Source organism: Anser anser (assembly GCF_964211835.1).
Source record: "Anser anser genome assembly, chromosome: 7".
NCBI classification, from domain to species: domain Eukaryota; kingdom Metazoa; phylum Chordata; class Aves; order Anseriformes; family Anatidae; genus Anser; species Anser anser.
Window position 1 is genome coordinate 22,494,389 of NC_139727.1, and position 12,062 is coordinate 22,506,450.

Below are 12,062 nucleotides of genomic sequence, written 5' to 3' on the forward strand. Positions count from 1 at the left end.
CTGTTATTTTAATACCATTTCTCAATAAGAGTATTTTTCTGGCTTGGGACTTTAAAAGATTCCAACTGCTTTCTTATAAAAGTCACTATGTGAACATTAGTATTTAACACCCACAGGAGGAATATGGTATAAAAGCTCATTAGATAACTCAGAACATTGTTTTACATCGTGTGGTCTAGGACCCCTGTGAAGGGCAATGTAAACTTCTAATGGATATATAAGAGGCATGTAAGAAAATTAAATCTATTGTCAATTAATTTAATTTCATTATCCTGGCTTAGAATATTCTGCAACAGGCTGACTTCTCACTGGTAGAACAGTTGGGTTGGGAATCAAACATGCCACACAAACCTGCACCATTTAGAAATCTGATAATAAATAGCATTAATGGTCAGCTATGGGACCTGATGGTCCTCTGAACTCATCCACTAGAAGAGGATACACTGTGATAGTGTATTATGTAACAAAAATGTTACCAAAATAAGAATCCAAAAGTCAGGAAACATTCATGTTAGGCTTGTGTACGCATTTTGCACCCACACAGGCAATATGTGAAGGGTTTGCAGAATATCATCTCTTCCTGTTCCTTTCATTCTACTTTTAACATTTGGTCCCCTTGATCTCTGACACTAGTTAATCCTCTGAAAAAACTGTGGCCTTAATTTATGCACTTAGTCCTTTTAAGCCTCTGAAATGTTAACACCTTTGCAAAGACTGGCAGTCTTATTCTATAAGGAGAATAAGTGAGGTGAAGAAGTTTACAGTCTTGCTCAGCTTGAATCAGAAAGCATCAGTGTTTGCACCAGGACCTGACAGTCCTGGTAACAAATATAACACTCATGTTCCTTACTTACCAAACCCATTCTTAGGGTCACGTTTTAGGCTGACACAAATGATTTCTCTTTCTAGACCGCTTAGTAAAACTTCTTTTTGGATGGCTGGTGATCCAGGTGCTGCAGAAACAAAACAGCTAGAATAAATGCAGATGAGTGCAAGGAGATGGGCGACTCAAGTAGCATGCAAAAATGGGGCTTCAAAAATTAAATATATTTCTGTCCTTGTTTTCATTATTATCTGAATCAATATAAGTCAGGAAGGAAGCTCAAACAAGTGTTTCAAAATTTGCATTCTTTAGAACAGAATACGTGTAGAACAGGGAAGCACAGTAACTGTGTGAGCTCTTCCTGTAATGCTCCTTTCTGGATGAGTACGCATGTATCTGCAGCATTTTGATTAAGATAACTAAAAAATCAGGCATGTAGCACCCATTGAACATGAGGGAGATTTGAACATGAAAAGTATTATGAATTCCTTTGGAAACTCTAGCCTTAGGCCCTGTGGGCTCAACAGAGCCCTTTTGGCTCTGTAGGTGCAATTCAGTCAGCACGAAGTGTGATGATGGCTTCTGTAGTGTTAACAGTACTTAACATTGTGGAATTGCTTAAAATACAGTTCTAACTTATAAATGGACTAGCTGAAAAATCATAACTTTGTGTTCCATATGTCTGCTCCGTTTGTGCATGTGATACAGACAGCTGGCTTCTGTAAGAAAATTAGGTGCCTTGTGATTCTTTTCTCAGTTAGTTTTGTCATGCAAACACAAGAACAGAGGAAGGACCTGGAGCCTATTTTGTCTTGTGCACTATTTATTGTTTAGTACATCTCAGTTGCAAACCAAATGATGACCTCCAAGCATAGGCACATTGCCCCATGTGAAAGTCCTGGGTGTATTGAACTATTTCAGTAAAAAAGAAATTAATTTTATTTTATTTGGCACCACTGACAGAATAATTTGATAATCAAGTCCCTTAACATCCTGATGGAAAGGAGGAGTGAAAGGGAAGAAAACAGCTTGCCATGCTAAGTCCTGGGTTAATTTGCAGGGCAAGAAGTGCCAAAGGTTATTCTTTAATCTATAAATAGAATATGTTTCGGTCTCCTACTATTGAAACCATACGTTATGTAAGAGTACTGTCTCTCTTTATGATTATCATACTCACCACTGATTGTGTTCTGAGTTGAGTGGATGGAGAGGTAGTCATAACTCCTTTGCTTTCCATTCAAATTGATGTGCATTTCTGACTGGGATAGCCCTGATGTGGATCTGCATGGCAGAAAATGAATACTGCATTACAGTAACAAATCAACAGTAGTATTTAGCACTCTTCACTGTCATTAGTCTGTCAGAGCCAAGTTGGGAATACACATCTTTATAGCCTTTCAACCAGTATTCTGACTGCTGGGCCACATTTCACTGTAGGGGAGAAGTAGTTTATCCTTGCCAGCATTTGCTTCCAAATAACAGCTGCCATTAGACCACTCACATCAGAAATGATTTTCCCCTGTGTTTTTTTCTGAGCTGAGTGCAGGCAGCAGGGAAACACAGCATAGCCTCAGCATGATTCATTAGCTCTGCTGTTCATTCAGACAAAACTCTGTCTGAAAGTTATCCTGGTAGTTCCCATTCTTCTTGGCTCTGTTCTAATTCTTAGTATTCCAAAAGGCGCTAGAATTCATCAAAAGCCTTGAAATGGTGTGCAGCTATAGTAACTGCCTACACTGGTGTACCAATGTAAGTGAAAAGGGAGATGCTCTTATGCTCTTCTCTGTGATTTGCACCTTTAGTCAAGGAGGAATTTTTTAGATGAGACCTGCTCAAAAACAAATTCCACTGTGCATTCAGTTCACCTACTGCAACTTCCAGAGAAGACACACGTATTAAAGATTTTACTTTCATTCTCCCTTATTTTTATCTTTCTCCATATCCCAGTAAGTGGTTAATTCCTGAGCCTGGTACAAATTTAAATGCCAATCTTTTTCAAGGTCTTATCTGTGAGGTTGTTAGCTTCCTGCCTGTGTTTACACTATTGCTGACACAAAAGAGCCCTGGTCCTGATGGGGACTTCTGGTGTGACCACAACAAATACTGCAAAATAAAAGCCTGCCTTACAGCTACCGTAGAGATTTGCAATGATGTTGTGTATGACTGAGTGTTCTTCCACAGGTTTAGAGGAAAAAGCAAACCTACCTGGCAAGATTGCTTTTGTCTCTAGTCCTGTTCCCGGTTTCCACGCTGAGGTTATCACAAGACTTGCTCATCATCCCAGCAGAAAGGTTTTCCAGGTTTGCCCCGTAAAGCACATTCTCTGAACGAGACAGTCTCTGAATCAGGGCAAGGTGTTCATGCTGAGCTGCATATGCAGAATTTGATTTGTCTATTTCCATAAATTTACCTTCTTCTGAATAAGAAGGCAGATGGGGGAGGAGAGAAAGGTAAGTCTGCTGACATTATCCCATCTTTTTAAGCTGTTTCTGTCTAACCTTTTGAACATGCCAGAAAAAAAGATTGACATCACAGATATATTTGTTCTGGTATCCTTGAGGATATCCAGGCCTAGGAGTGTGTGAAAAGAGTTTTCAATCAATTTCTTTCATAGGTAGTATACACTGTATGTAGATGTCATTTCTGTGAATCATACTGCAAATTCACTTTCCACAAAGACAGATAAAATGTACAGCCCTGTATAATTTAAACCTGAGTATCTCTATATATTGCATGTTGTAAAAGTTCAGGGTATGGAGAAAGCTGTCTGTCAGAGGCTGAATCACCAGGCTGGTAGTTTTCCATCCTCCACAGGCCCACCATTGTGTCTCTGAAGAGAGGAGCACTACTAACACTGCTCTCCTGAGATCAGAAACGAGCCAAGAATCAATCCCTCTCTGCCCTGAGGGATTTACACAAGTGAAGTTGAGTGGGAGATGATCTTTGTGGTAATGCATGGTATCCAATTTTCCACCTCTGTGTCAAATCTGCTACTTAATGATGTCTGGGCTCTGCAATTTACGAATCTATTTTCAGGGAAATAAAAGGTTTTATTTCTCTGAAACAACATAATACCGGAGAAGGCACTGATGATTTACTTAGGTTCTCAATTGATGGGCAGGAGTACCCCTAGGAGGGGACTTGGAGAAGAGAGGGATAGCAGGCAATTGGAGGCATGTCTGAAAATAAAACAAGAACCCAGTGTGGTGCAGGCTAGCACAAATAGAGGCTTTCATTCTGCTTGTACGTGCCAGCTGACCTCCCATGCCTTTTCCTAACAAATATTACCCTGAATGCAATTTTCTGTAATGCTGCTCTGCAGCATTAAACCCAGGCTCCCTCATCCCTCAGTGACTTTGATCAGGGGCGTTTGTGGAGGCGTCAGGGCCTCCCTGTCAGGGCCTCCCTGTCAGGGCCTCCCTGTCAGGGCCTCGCTGCCGTGGCGTTAGCAAGGCCTGAGCGTTGCCATGGTGACTCCAGAGCGGGGATGATGGCTAGCAGGGCTCCAAGAGACTGCGGCGTATGCATCTGAGCAGGGCAGGAGGAAGAGCTTCCCTCACGCAGAAGCAGCCTTATAATCTCCTGCAGGCTCCCTGCAGTGGCAGAAGCGGCATTTTGAGCTGCTGTCTGTCACTGCCTCCACGGAGCCTGCTTTTCTGGGACAGCAGCACACACAACCTCAGAACCAGAGTCACACGGCTCGTGTAACTCTGGATGGTTTCAGGGATGTGAGGAGCTTGTAACTGGGACCTCGGTTATAATTTCCTTAGCTCTCAATCATTTTGTTCTATTTGGAACTATATAGTAATTTTCATTAAGAAGTATTACTGCAAGCAAACAAACAAACAAAAGTCTTGTGGTTTCCTGAAGGGAAGTTTAGTCATGCTTTTCTTTAAACTGAGTTTAGCTATGTAGTTATTCTCAGCAGAGTACCTCTCTCCACTCACAAGTGCTCACTAAATGAGACTGACATACCTCTAGCTTCCAGTGAAGTAGAAGATATTATTTTCAGCTCTGCAAATGACAAACTGAAGCACAGCAAAGCTGCTGTGGAGGTTCTGATTCTCAGCTTAACTAAAGCGCCTTTCCCTTCCTTTGAGTTCTTTTCTCCCTTATAAAACTTAGCTTCGTCCTGTGGCTTGTACAATGAAATTGCATTTATTGCTCACCTGATGAAGTTTGACGAAGTTGCCTAGAGTTCATCTGTGCATTGAATTTGTGTTGGGCTGAGCAGAGGTCCAGCAGATATTTACATGTCTTTGCTGTATCAGTAATGAATGTGTGTTTCTTGCCACTGAAGCTACTTTCAATCATGAATTTTTTTCTCTAAAGGAAAAAAAAAGAGCACAGCTTGCTGCATATAACACATCAGTCATTATACTGAGCCACTGAAAGTTCATTTTTATAATCTTGTTGGTTTGTCTAGATGTATTTATGCCTTGCTGCATCCCTTGTGGTTGCAGTAAATGCCCACTGTAAATTCAACAGTTGTGAGTGAGGTGTTCATCATTCAGATCATAACTGCCCTGTGCTGAATGTCAAAAGCCTTTGGACATTGACTGCCTCGGGAGCAGGTTGATAGGCTTGGCAAAATTTGGCCCTACAGATGTTAAAGTCTTTAAAACATTTGAATGTGAAAATCAAAAAATCTTCAAGAATCGGAAAGGCCATTTTGGGAGAGCAAACAGGCTGGGAGATGTGTGATGAAGATTGACACCTACAGTGTATAGTGATACATTGATACGCCTTTGGTGGCAGAACGCAATTTAGAAAGGGGTCATAATCTTGTCACCAATACTGGTTTAACAGACATAAATATACTAAGATACTACTTTTTAAATATACTAATACACTAATAAAATATAGTAATATACTTTTAAAATATACTAATATACTACTTTTAGGTCAGAGGTTGGACTAGGTGATCTTGGAGGTCTCTTCCAACCTAGACGATTCTGTGATTCTGTAAGAAATGAGGATGCAAAAGTGAGGTGTGGAAAGAGGAAGGCATGATCCTGTGACCTGATGTAGAAAGGAAAATCAAAGAAAAGAGAGAGAGAAATAAAGATGATAGAGGAATGAATAAGGAATATGCTATAAAGAGGTTTGACGTCATTCCTGTAGTAGTCAACACCAGCTTATTCAGTTTTGTAGTAATTGACTTCAGTCTTGGCAAAAAGAAAAAAAGCCAGAACAAAACCTCACTAAGAGTTGGCTATCCTGAGATCCACATCCAGATCCTGCTTTGATTTCAACTGGATTCAAAAAGGGCATGTCTGTACAGAATGAGTCTAATCCTGCCTCTGAATGCAAGAAATTTATCAGAGTGACAGGCAGAAGGGGAGTAAAATAGTAGAGTGGAGAAGAGGCTTACTCAGTTGAAACTCACATGAGCTGAAATTCTTTCTGTTTCACGCCACTGAAATCTTAAACTGGCAATTCGTGTGTGATTTTTGACCTCATATACAATGATGCCTTTGGCACAGATTCCCAGGATGATATCCCCTCCTGCTCCTTTCTTCTCTTGGGACACACGATAGAATAGCACTCCATATTCAGGAAGCTGCTGAGTCACCTTAAAAAAAAAAAAAAGCACTTATGCATTTTTCAAAAAGAGTCATGGGGAAAAAAGATAGGTAGGTGGGAGGGAAAATGGTTTAGAGTGCCTTTACAGAATATTCTTTCACTTAATTAAGAAATCCTTGGAAACCCTTACCAAATTTTCATACCTACTGCATCACAGAGTCATCAGCTGATTTCGGTATGTCATAGCAGATACATTTTCCATGCTAAAATTGAAATAACACTTTACCACAAACCTCATTTGAAAAGGTAAGAAGATTATTTAGCTTCCTGTACAATAATCTAAACATTACAGTGGTGTTGAGGTGCTCAGTATTACAGCTACTTAGCTCTTGTGTGGACTCCTGAATAGAAATCCATGCAAGATGAATGCTGTTCAACTGCTGTTAAACATAGATTCTTTCCGTTCTCTTTACTATGCCTTTGTTTCCCTGAGCAAACCCAGAAACCACGAAGTACAGCAGATATGCTGATCTTAGTAAAACCACTCATACTTTGGTGCCAGGGCTGCTCTGGCATTGTTACAGGTTTGTGCAGTTTCCTTTCTGCAACAGTGATGAACAACTTGAAATCTTAACTGCAGCGATACCACAGCTCCGAGCCGTCAGCAAAGTCACTCAAATACATATGTTCATTCCTTCATTGCTGTCATATTTTGGAACCAGACGTTATAACCTTCCATTGCCAAGAATCTTAAGTTACAGGGTTTGCTAAGTTGTACCTTAAGGTAACTCATACAGATATGGTGGTGACTTCTGAGGGAATTTTACTGCCCCACAATTTCCTTCAATGACAGACTTTATAAGAGACCTTCAGCATGGCTTCTTTCTTGCATGGTGCTCCTGGCTGGGAGAAAAGTTAAGTAGGATTATACTTCAAGGGACTGAGGAGCCAGATTCTGGTCAGTGTGCAGAGGACACTCTGAGGAACCACACCCAGCACTTCTAGATGTTGTTGCTTGTCTTTCTACCTCCTACACTTGGCCACATAATGTTAAAATGGGACTGAGACCCTTTACAGAACTACAGCATATGAGGATGACTTTCTGGCCTCTTTTGTAATGTGTAGATCAATGTGAGTTTATTGTCATACACTTTTTTCTGGGAAGCTCATGTAGAATTTCCAAGTATCTTTTCAACCATGAATAGAATTTTTCAGTAGCCAAAATAAAACACTTTAAAAAGATCTATTTTTCAGAAAGAATCCAGAGCACAAATGTTCAGGGCTTGAAAATTGGGGCATCCATAATCACTAGCTGAATCTTTGTTTTAATTTTTAATCCCTTTTATATTTGGAATTTGCTTGTTCTTGCCATGGGGGCTATCTTTCTCAACGTGTATGATGTGTTGGCTCCTTCTACAGACTTATTCATTGAAACAGATACTAACAAAGCTGCTTTTCTTCACTGGATTTGCCACGCATGATGGGACTGTCATTAAGGCTAAGCTTCAATCTATTTCTTCAATTCCACTGACAGTATTAGATGATAAACTAACATAATTGAACAGCAACTGAACTAAAATGATGCTATAAATAAAAGCATAAGGCACTGCAGCAAAATGGCTGTTATTTATTCATTATCTAATTCCTGATATTTTTCATTTGATGGAAAGCAGAGAAGTTTGAAGAGAAGGGGACATTAAGAAAAAAATTAAATCCCACATCATCCTAACACCCTAGAGAAATAGTCATGTGAGAAAATACTTCATCTAACTCCTTCCTCACTTCCAGGGCTCATAGATACTTTTAAACAGCCATTCACTGCTTTAGAAAATGTCTGAACATCTGCTGTAGTTCCAGAAGTCAAGGAAGTGCTTATTCCCATGCTTTACAGTCATCTGTAATACAGTCAATAGCTGTATTTATAATCACGTAAAACCCAGACAACATGGTCATAACATGCTGGAAACCTGCATCAACCCTTAGGATGTTGAAAATATTCTGAAATGTACATTAACCCTTTATAAACTGTCAATGAAAGAAGCCTTTATTTATGGTGACAGTATCTACGTCAGAATGAAAATGTGAGTTTTGTTTTGAATATTCAGATTTGTTCACCACATCTCAAATCCTCAGTATCAGACAAGAAGGAAATGATTGACAATGGTAAATAGAAAAGGATTTGCTACCATAAACTAAATAGATAAATACTGTTTGGCGTGTAGCAAGTTACCTTCAAAAATTCTAGTTCAGCTTCGTCCTCAAATAGGGAGCGATTCATACGGTGTAGTTTAGCAAGCTCTCGCTGTACATAGGCCAGGGTCATTTTCTCTATTCGGCTTGCTGGAATGTAGTCTTCAACACGAAAATAGCTCTTTCCATGTACCTTTGGGGGGAAAAAATGAAAAGACAAAGAGAGAGGAGCCTTTTGTTCTGTCTTCACTTTTCTTATTTGGTGCATTTCCATTTTCAGTGACCCATACACTGAAGTCATCCTGCTGCCATTTCCTATAAGGAGATAGGGAACAGCAGATAACATCCTGACAGCTGTGCCTCCTGCACCTGTGCTCAGCAAGGTGCTCAAAGCACACACTGCACCGTGCAGAGGTGAGCCTATGGGCATGCTGCAGTCATGCACTTAGAGCTGACAGCCACAGCTGCATCAGCAAGAACCAATGCAAAGCTGGATCAGACCAGATGGATCAGACCACTCAGAGTTAATTAACAGAGCTACACCGATTTATATAACTGAAGATATGGCAGAGAACTTAAATGGATATTTTCTGTATGCTTTGAAACTACAAGAACTAGTTCAGATATTCGATCAGCAACTTTCCTGTCTTTGCAGCTTGTGGATCTGAGCCTACACACAAAATCTCTGTGAAATCTGGAGTGTTTATTTATTTTTCTCTTCCTTGCTTTCTAATCTCTTTAAGCCCCTCTGTACATCCAAGCTGTGCCCATGCTGGAAATTTTCTACAGATTTTCTGGAGTTTCTTGGCTATGTTGCTAATTACGAAGGACCAAGAGTCTTTCATCATTCTGCCATGTTTCCTGCCAAATTCATCTGGCTCACTACCATTGCTTAATCAGACAAATTTTGTAATTATTTAAACTAAATCTGAAATGTGATTACTGAAGGGCTTAGCTGAAATTACATGCTATTCACATTTCATCTTTTAAGTATGTGACAAGCAAAAGCTGTAAAAGCTGTTGACAGAAACCTCTGAGAAATATTGTACTATTTATCCACACCTCAGAAGCATAATTGCCAAGCTCTGCCTGTAAGGCCAAAGCGCCGAGTTTCAGGGCAGTCTCATCACTGCAGTATAATCGCTCCTCCAAAATATCTTTACGAAGCTGCAGGTAAAACTGATGTCTTGTCAAGCCGTGCCTGGAACACAGAAGGGAATACGAACACAGAATGAGCTTTGAACACTCAGCCTAAATGCTACTGTTTTACCAGCAGTCAGCAGAACCATGCACTTACTGGATGATATTAAAGTGGCTGACAAAGAATTTTATCCTCAAAAAGAGGGTGAAGTTAATGATGGAGGTTTTCTTCTTGGGTTGGTCATTCCAGCCTTCCGGAGCCACTTTGTAGAGCTTGGTATCGTCATCCAAAAAGAAAAACTCTTTACCTGAAATGAGAATTTGGGGTTCTGTGGTAAGTCTGGAGCCCAAAATAGCTTCAGTAGCCCAAAATTCTGCTCAGTGCAGATTGTTCAGTGCATCACTAGCAATTAAAAAAAAAAAAAAAGAAAAAGGATCATGGATGTCAGTCGAGATCTACTTCTCTGTGTCATGGTTACCTTATTGCTGCTTTGTCAGAGAAGTTAGGATAACATTTAGTATGTAATTTGGGATTACAACTGTTAGATGCTGGATTGGCGTGGTATCTTTGGAATCATTCAAGAATTTATGGGACTTGCATCTTGCTCGGTATTTAGGTTCTGTGCCCGTTGTAATCCCTGTGCCCTTCATACAATGTATTCTTCTTCCTAGTACCTCAGCAGTGTTTCCCAGCATAAGTGGGCTAGGAAGATGTGGATTTTATATGTGAAATACCTGAGCCTGTACCCCAACGTACACCTAGGAGCAGTGACAGTCAGCCTTAGGCAGTACAGTGCTTCCTGGAATTCTGCTGGGGGAACGTGGCTCAGCATCGTTCCAGTGCAAGGCTGGGCCAGGGCCTTTTCTGCATGGGAATACCAGCCAGTATCTGTATGGCTGTGCTGATGCACAGTCCTGGGGTAGACATGCTTTACATCAGTGCAGTACAGTTTAAACCAACATTCCTTAATTTACTTAAGCTTTGGATCTGCTTTCGTCTGAGGATCTTAAAGGATTTTGCTGCAATTCATTAAAGAAGGGACTACAAAGGCACTGTCAGGAGAGAACTGGTACCATAGTTAGCTGTGTCTCAGTACCTTTCAGGTAAGCCAAGCCGAAGTAGAAATGTTCCACCAAGTTTGCGTATGCTACCACAGTATTGAAAACATCTCTTGCCTTGGACTTGATGTCACATTGCACCTCAAGGCACTGCCCGTTGAGTAGAATCACATTGAGATCCCTTTGGGACAAATAGGATTTTCCTTTTTTAGTCTAAGAACATGTAACAAAGAGTGAAGAATGAGTGCCAAGTACAAGCAATACAAGATCCACTGCACTTTTGTACTTTTTTACTAGTCTCCTGTCACTACACGATTTGATGGAATTGGTCACAACGCATCCTCCCTGCCTTCTTTGACATTAAACAATATCCCAAACGTATCCAATTAAAAAACAAAACAAAACAGAAAAACAAACAACCAAATCCAGATCAAAATAACAACAAAAGGGAAAAAAACAACCAAACAGGGAATCCTCACAAAACAGCTGATCATACACAGATTCTACAGTCACCAGGGCTATTCTAGATTTGAGGGTAATTCCAGATACTTTTTTACCCTAGTATTTACTGCTGTATGCTATCAGCCTTTTACCTTATCTTAATGAAAGATAAAGGGTGTGCCTGCAAACTGGAGAAGTCCAGTATATTGGCACTGGATGTCACATTCCTTATTTGCTGTATACTTTTAGTCTCAAAAGTCTTGCACTAAAATTAGCCTTCTTAGCTGAGAAAGATGAATTCAGCTATTTTCGCAACAGTCTCAGCAACAGAGATATCTGTGTTGCACTGAGAATTAAATGGCCTCCTTCCAAGTCCCAGTACGTCTGCAGGAACTCTAACTTGGTTTGGGGAGAGGACATGACAACAGTACTGGGCTGGGACTCAGATGCAACTTAGAAAAAGCCCCAACTCAAAGGTGACTCGATTAGTTCTAAATTCTTAATGTTCATACTTACCACAATTGATCCAGGCAGCTGTAAGGTCACTGGTGGTTCACTAGACAGAATAATAAATTCTGGACCTGAAAACTGTAAGGAGGCAATTTAGAAATTTAGTAAATGTCTCCTTAATGTAACAAAGATCCCTAACACTGGTACCAATGGAACCCAGTTCTGTTGATCTGTGTGCTGTAGCTAACTGACTTCAGTATCTAATAAGGTGCAAATGCTAATTAAAGACTTCTCTTTGGGGACTCTCCTGTGTGGGCTCTTTTGGGTCTAATTAGGGGTGAGCTCATGGTGAAGTCTTTTCTTCTGTATAGGCGGTTAACCAAGATCCATTTCCTTTGCAAAGCACCTATTTTCATGACATTCACAGAAACAT

The 12,062-nt window shown here is 40.3% G+C and overlaps 2 protein-coding genes across 7 annotated transcripts in view; one reads left to right on the plus strand and one right to left on the minus strand.

Moving 5' to 3' along the window:
* Nucleotides 1-12,062, plus strand: part of MAPK8 (mitogen-activated protein kinase 8) — a 250,390-nt gene that overhangs the window by 156,445 nt on the left and 81,883 nt on the right. The gene's annotated exons all lie outside the window — the stretch shown is intronic.
* Nucleotides 1-12,062, minus strand: part of FRMPD2 (FERM and PDZ domain containing 2) — a 78,150-nt gene that overhangs the window by 37,044 nt on the left and 29,044 nt on the right. For all 5 annotated transcript variants that reach the window (XR_014586558.1, XR_014586559.1, XM_083843365.1 and 2 more), the window contains 10 exons: nt 11,696-11,767; nt 10,777-10,951; nt 9,837-9,987; nt 9,602-9,740; nt 8,580-8,732; nt 6,213-6,398; nt 4,993-5,149; nt 3,029-3,239; nt 2,001-2,104; nt 855-953 (listed from right to left, as the gene is read on the minus strand). Coding sequence is in view for 3 of the 5 variants with exons in the window: in XM_083843365.1 (XP_083699491.1) it covers nt 855-953; nt 2,001-2,104; nt 3,029-3,239; nt 4,993-5,149; nt 6,213-6,398; nt 8,580-8,732; nt 9,602-9,740; nt 9,837-9,987; nt 10,777-10,951; nt 11,696-11,767 (1,447 nt within the window). In the remaining 2 variants the exon portion in view is untranslated. The remainder of the gene's footprint in view (nt 1-854; nt 954-2,000; nt 2,105-3,028; nt 3,240-4,992; nt 5,150-6,212; nt 6,399-8,579; nt 8,733-9,601; nt 9,741-9,836; nt 9,988-10,776; nt 10,952-11,695; nt 11,768-12,062) is intronic.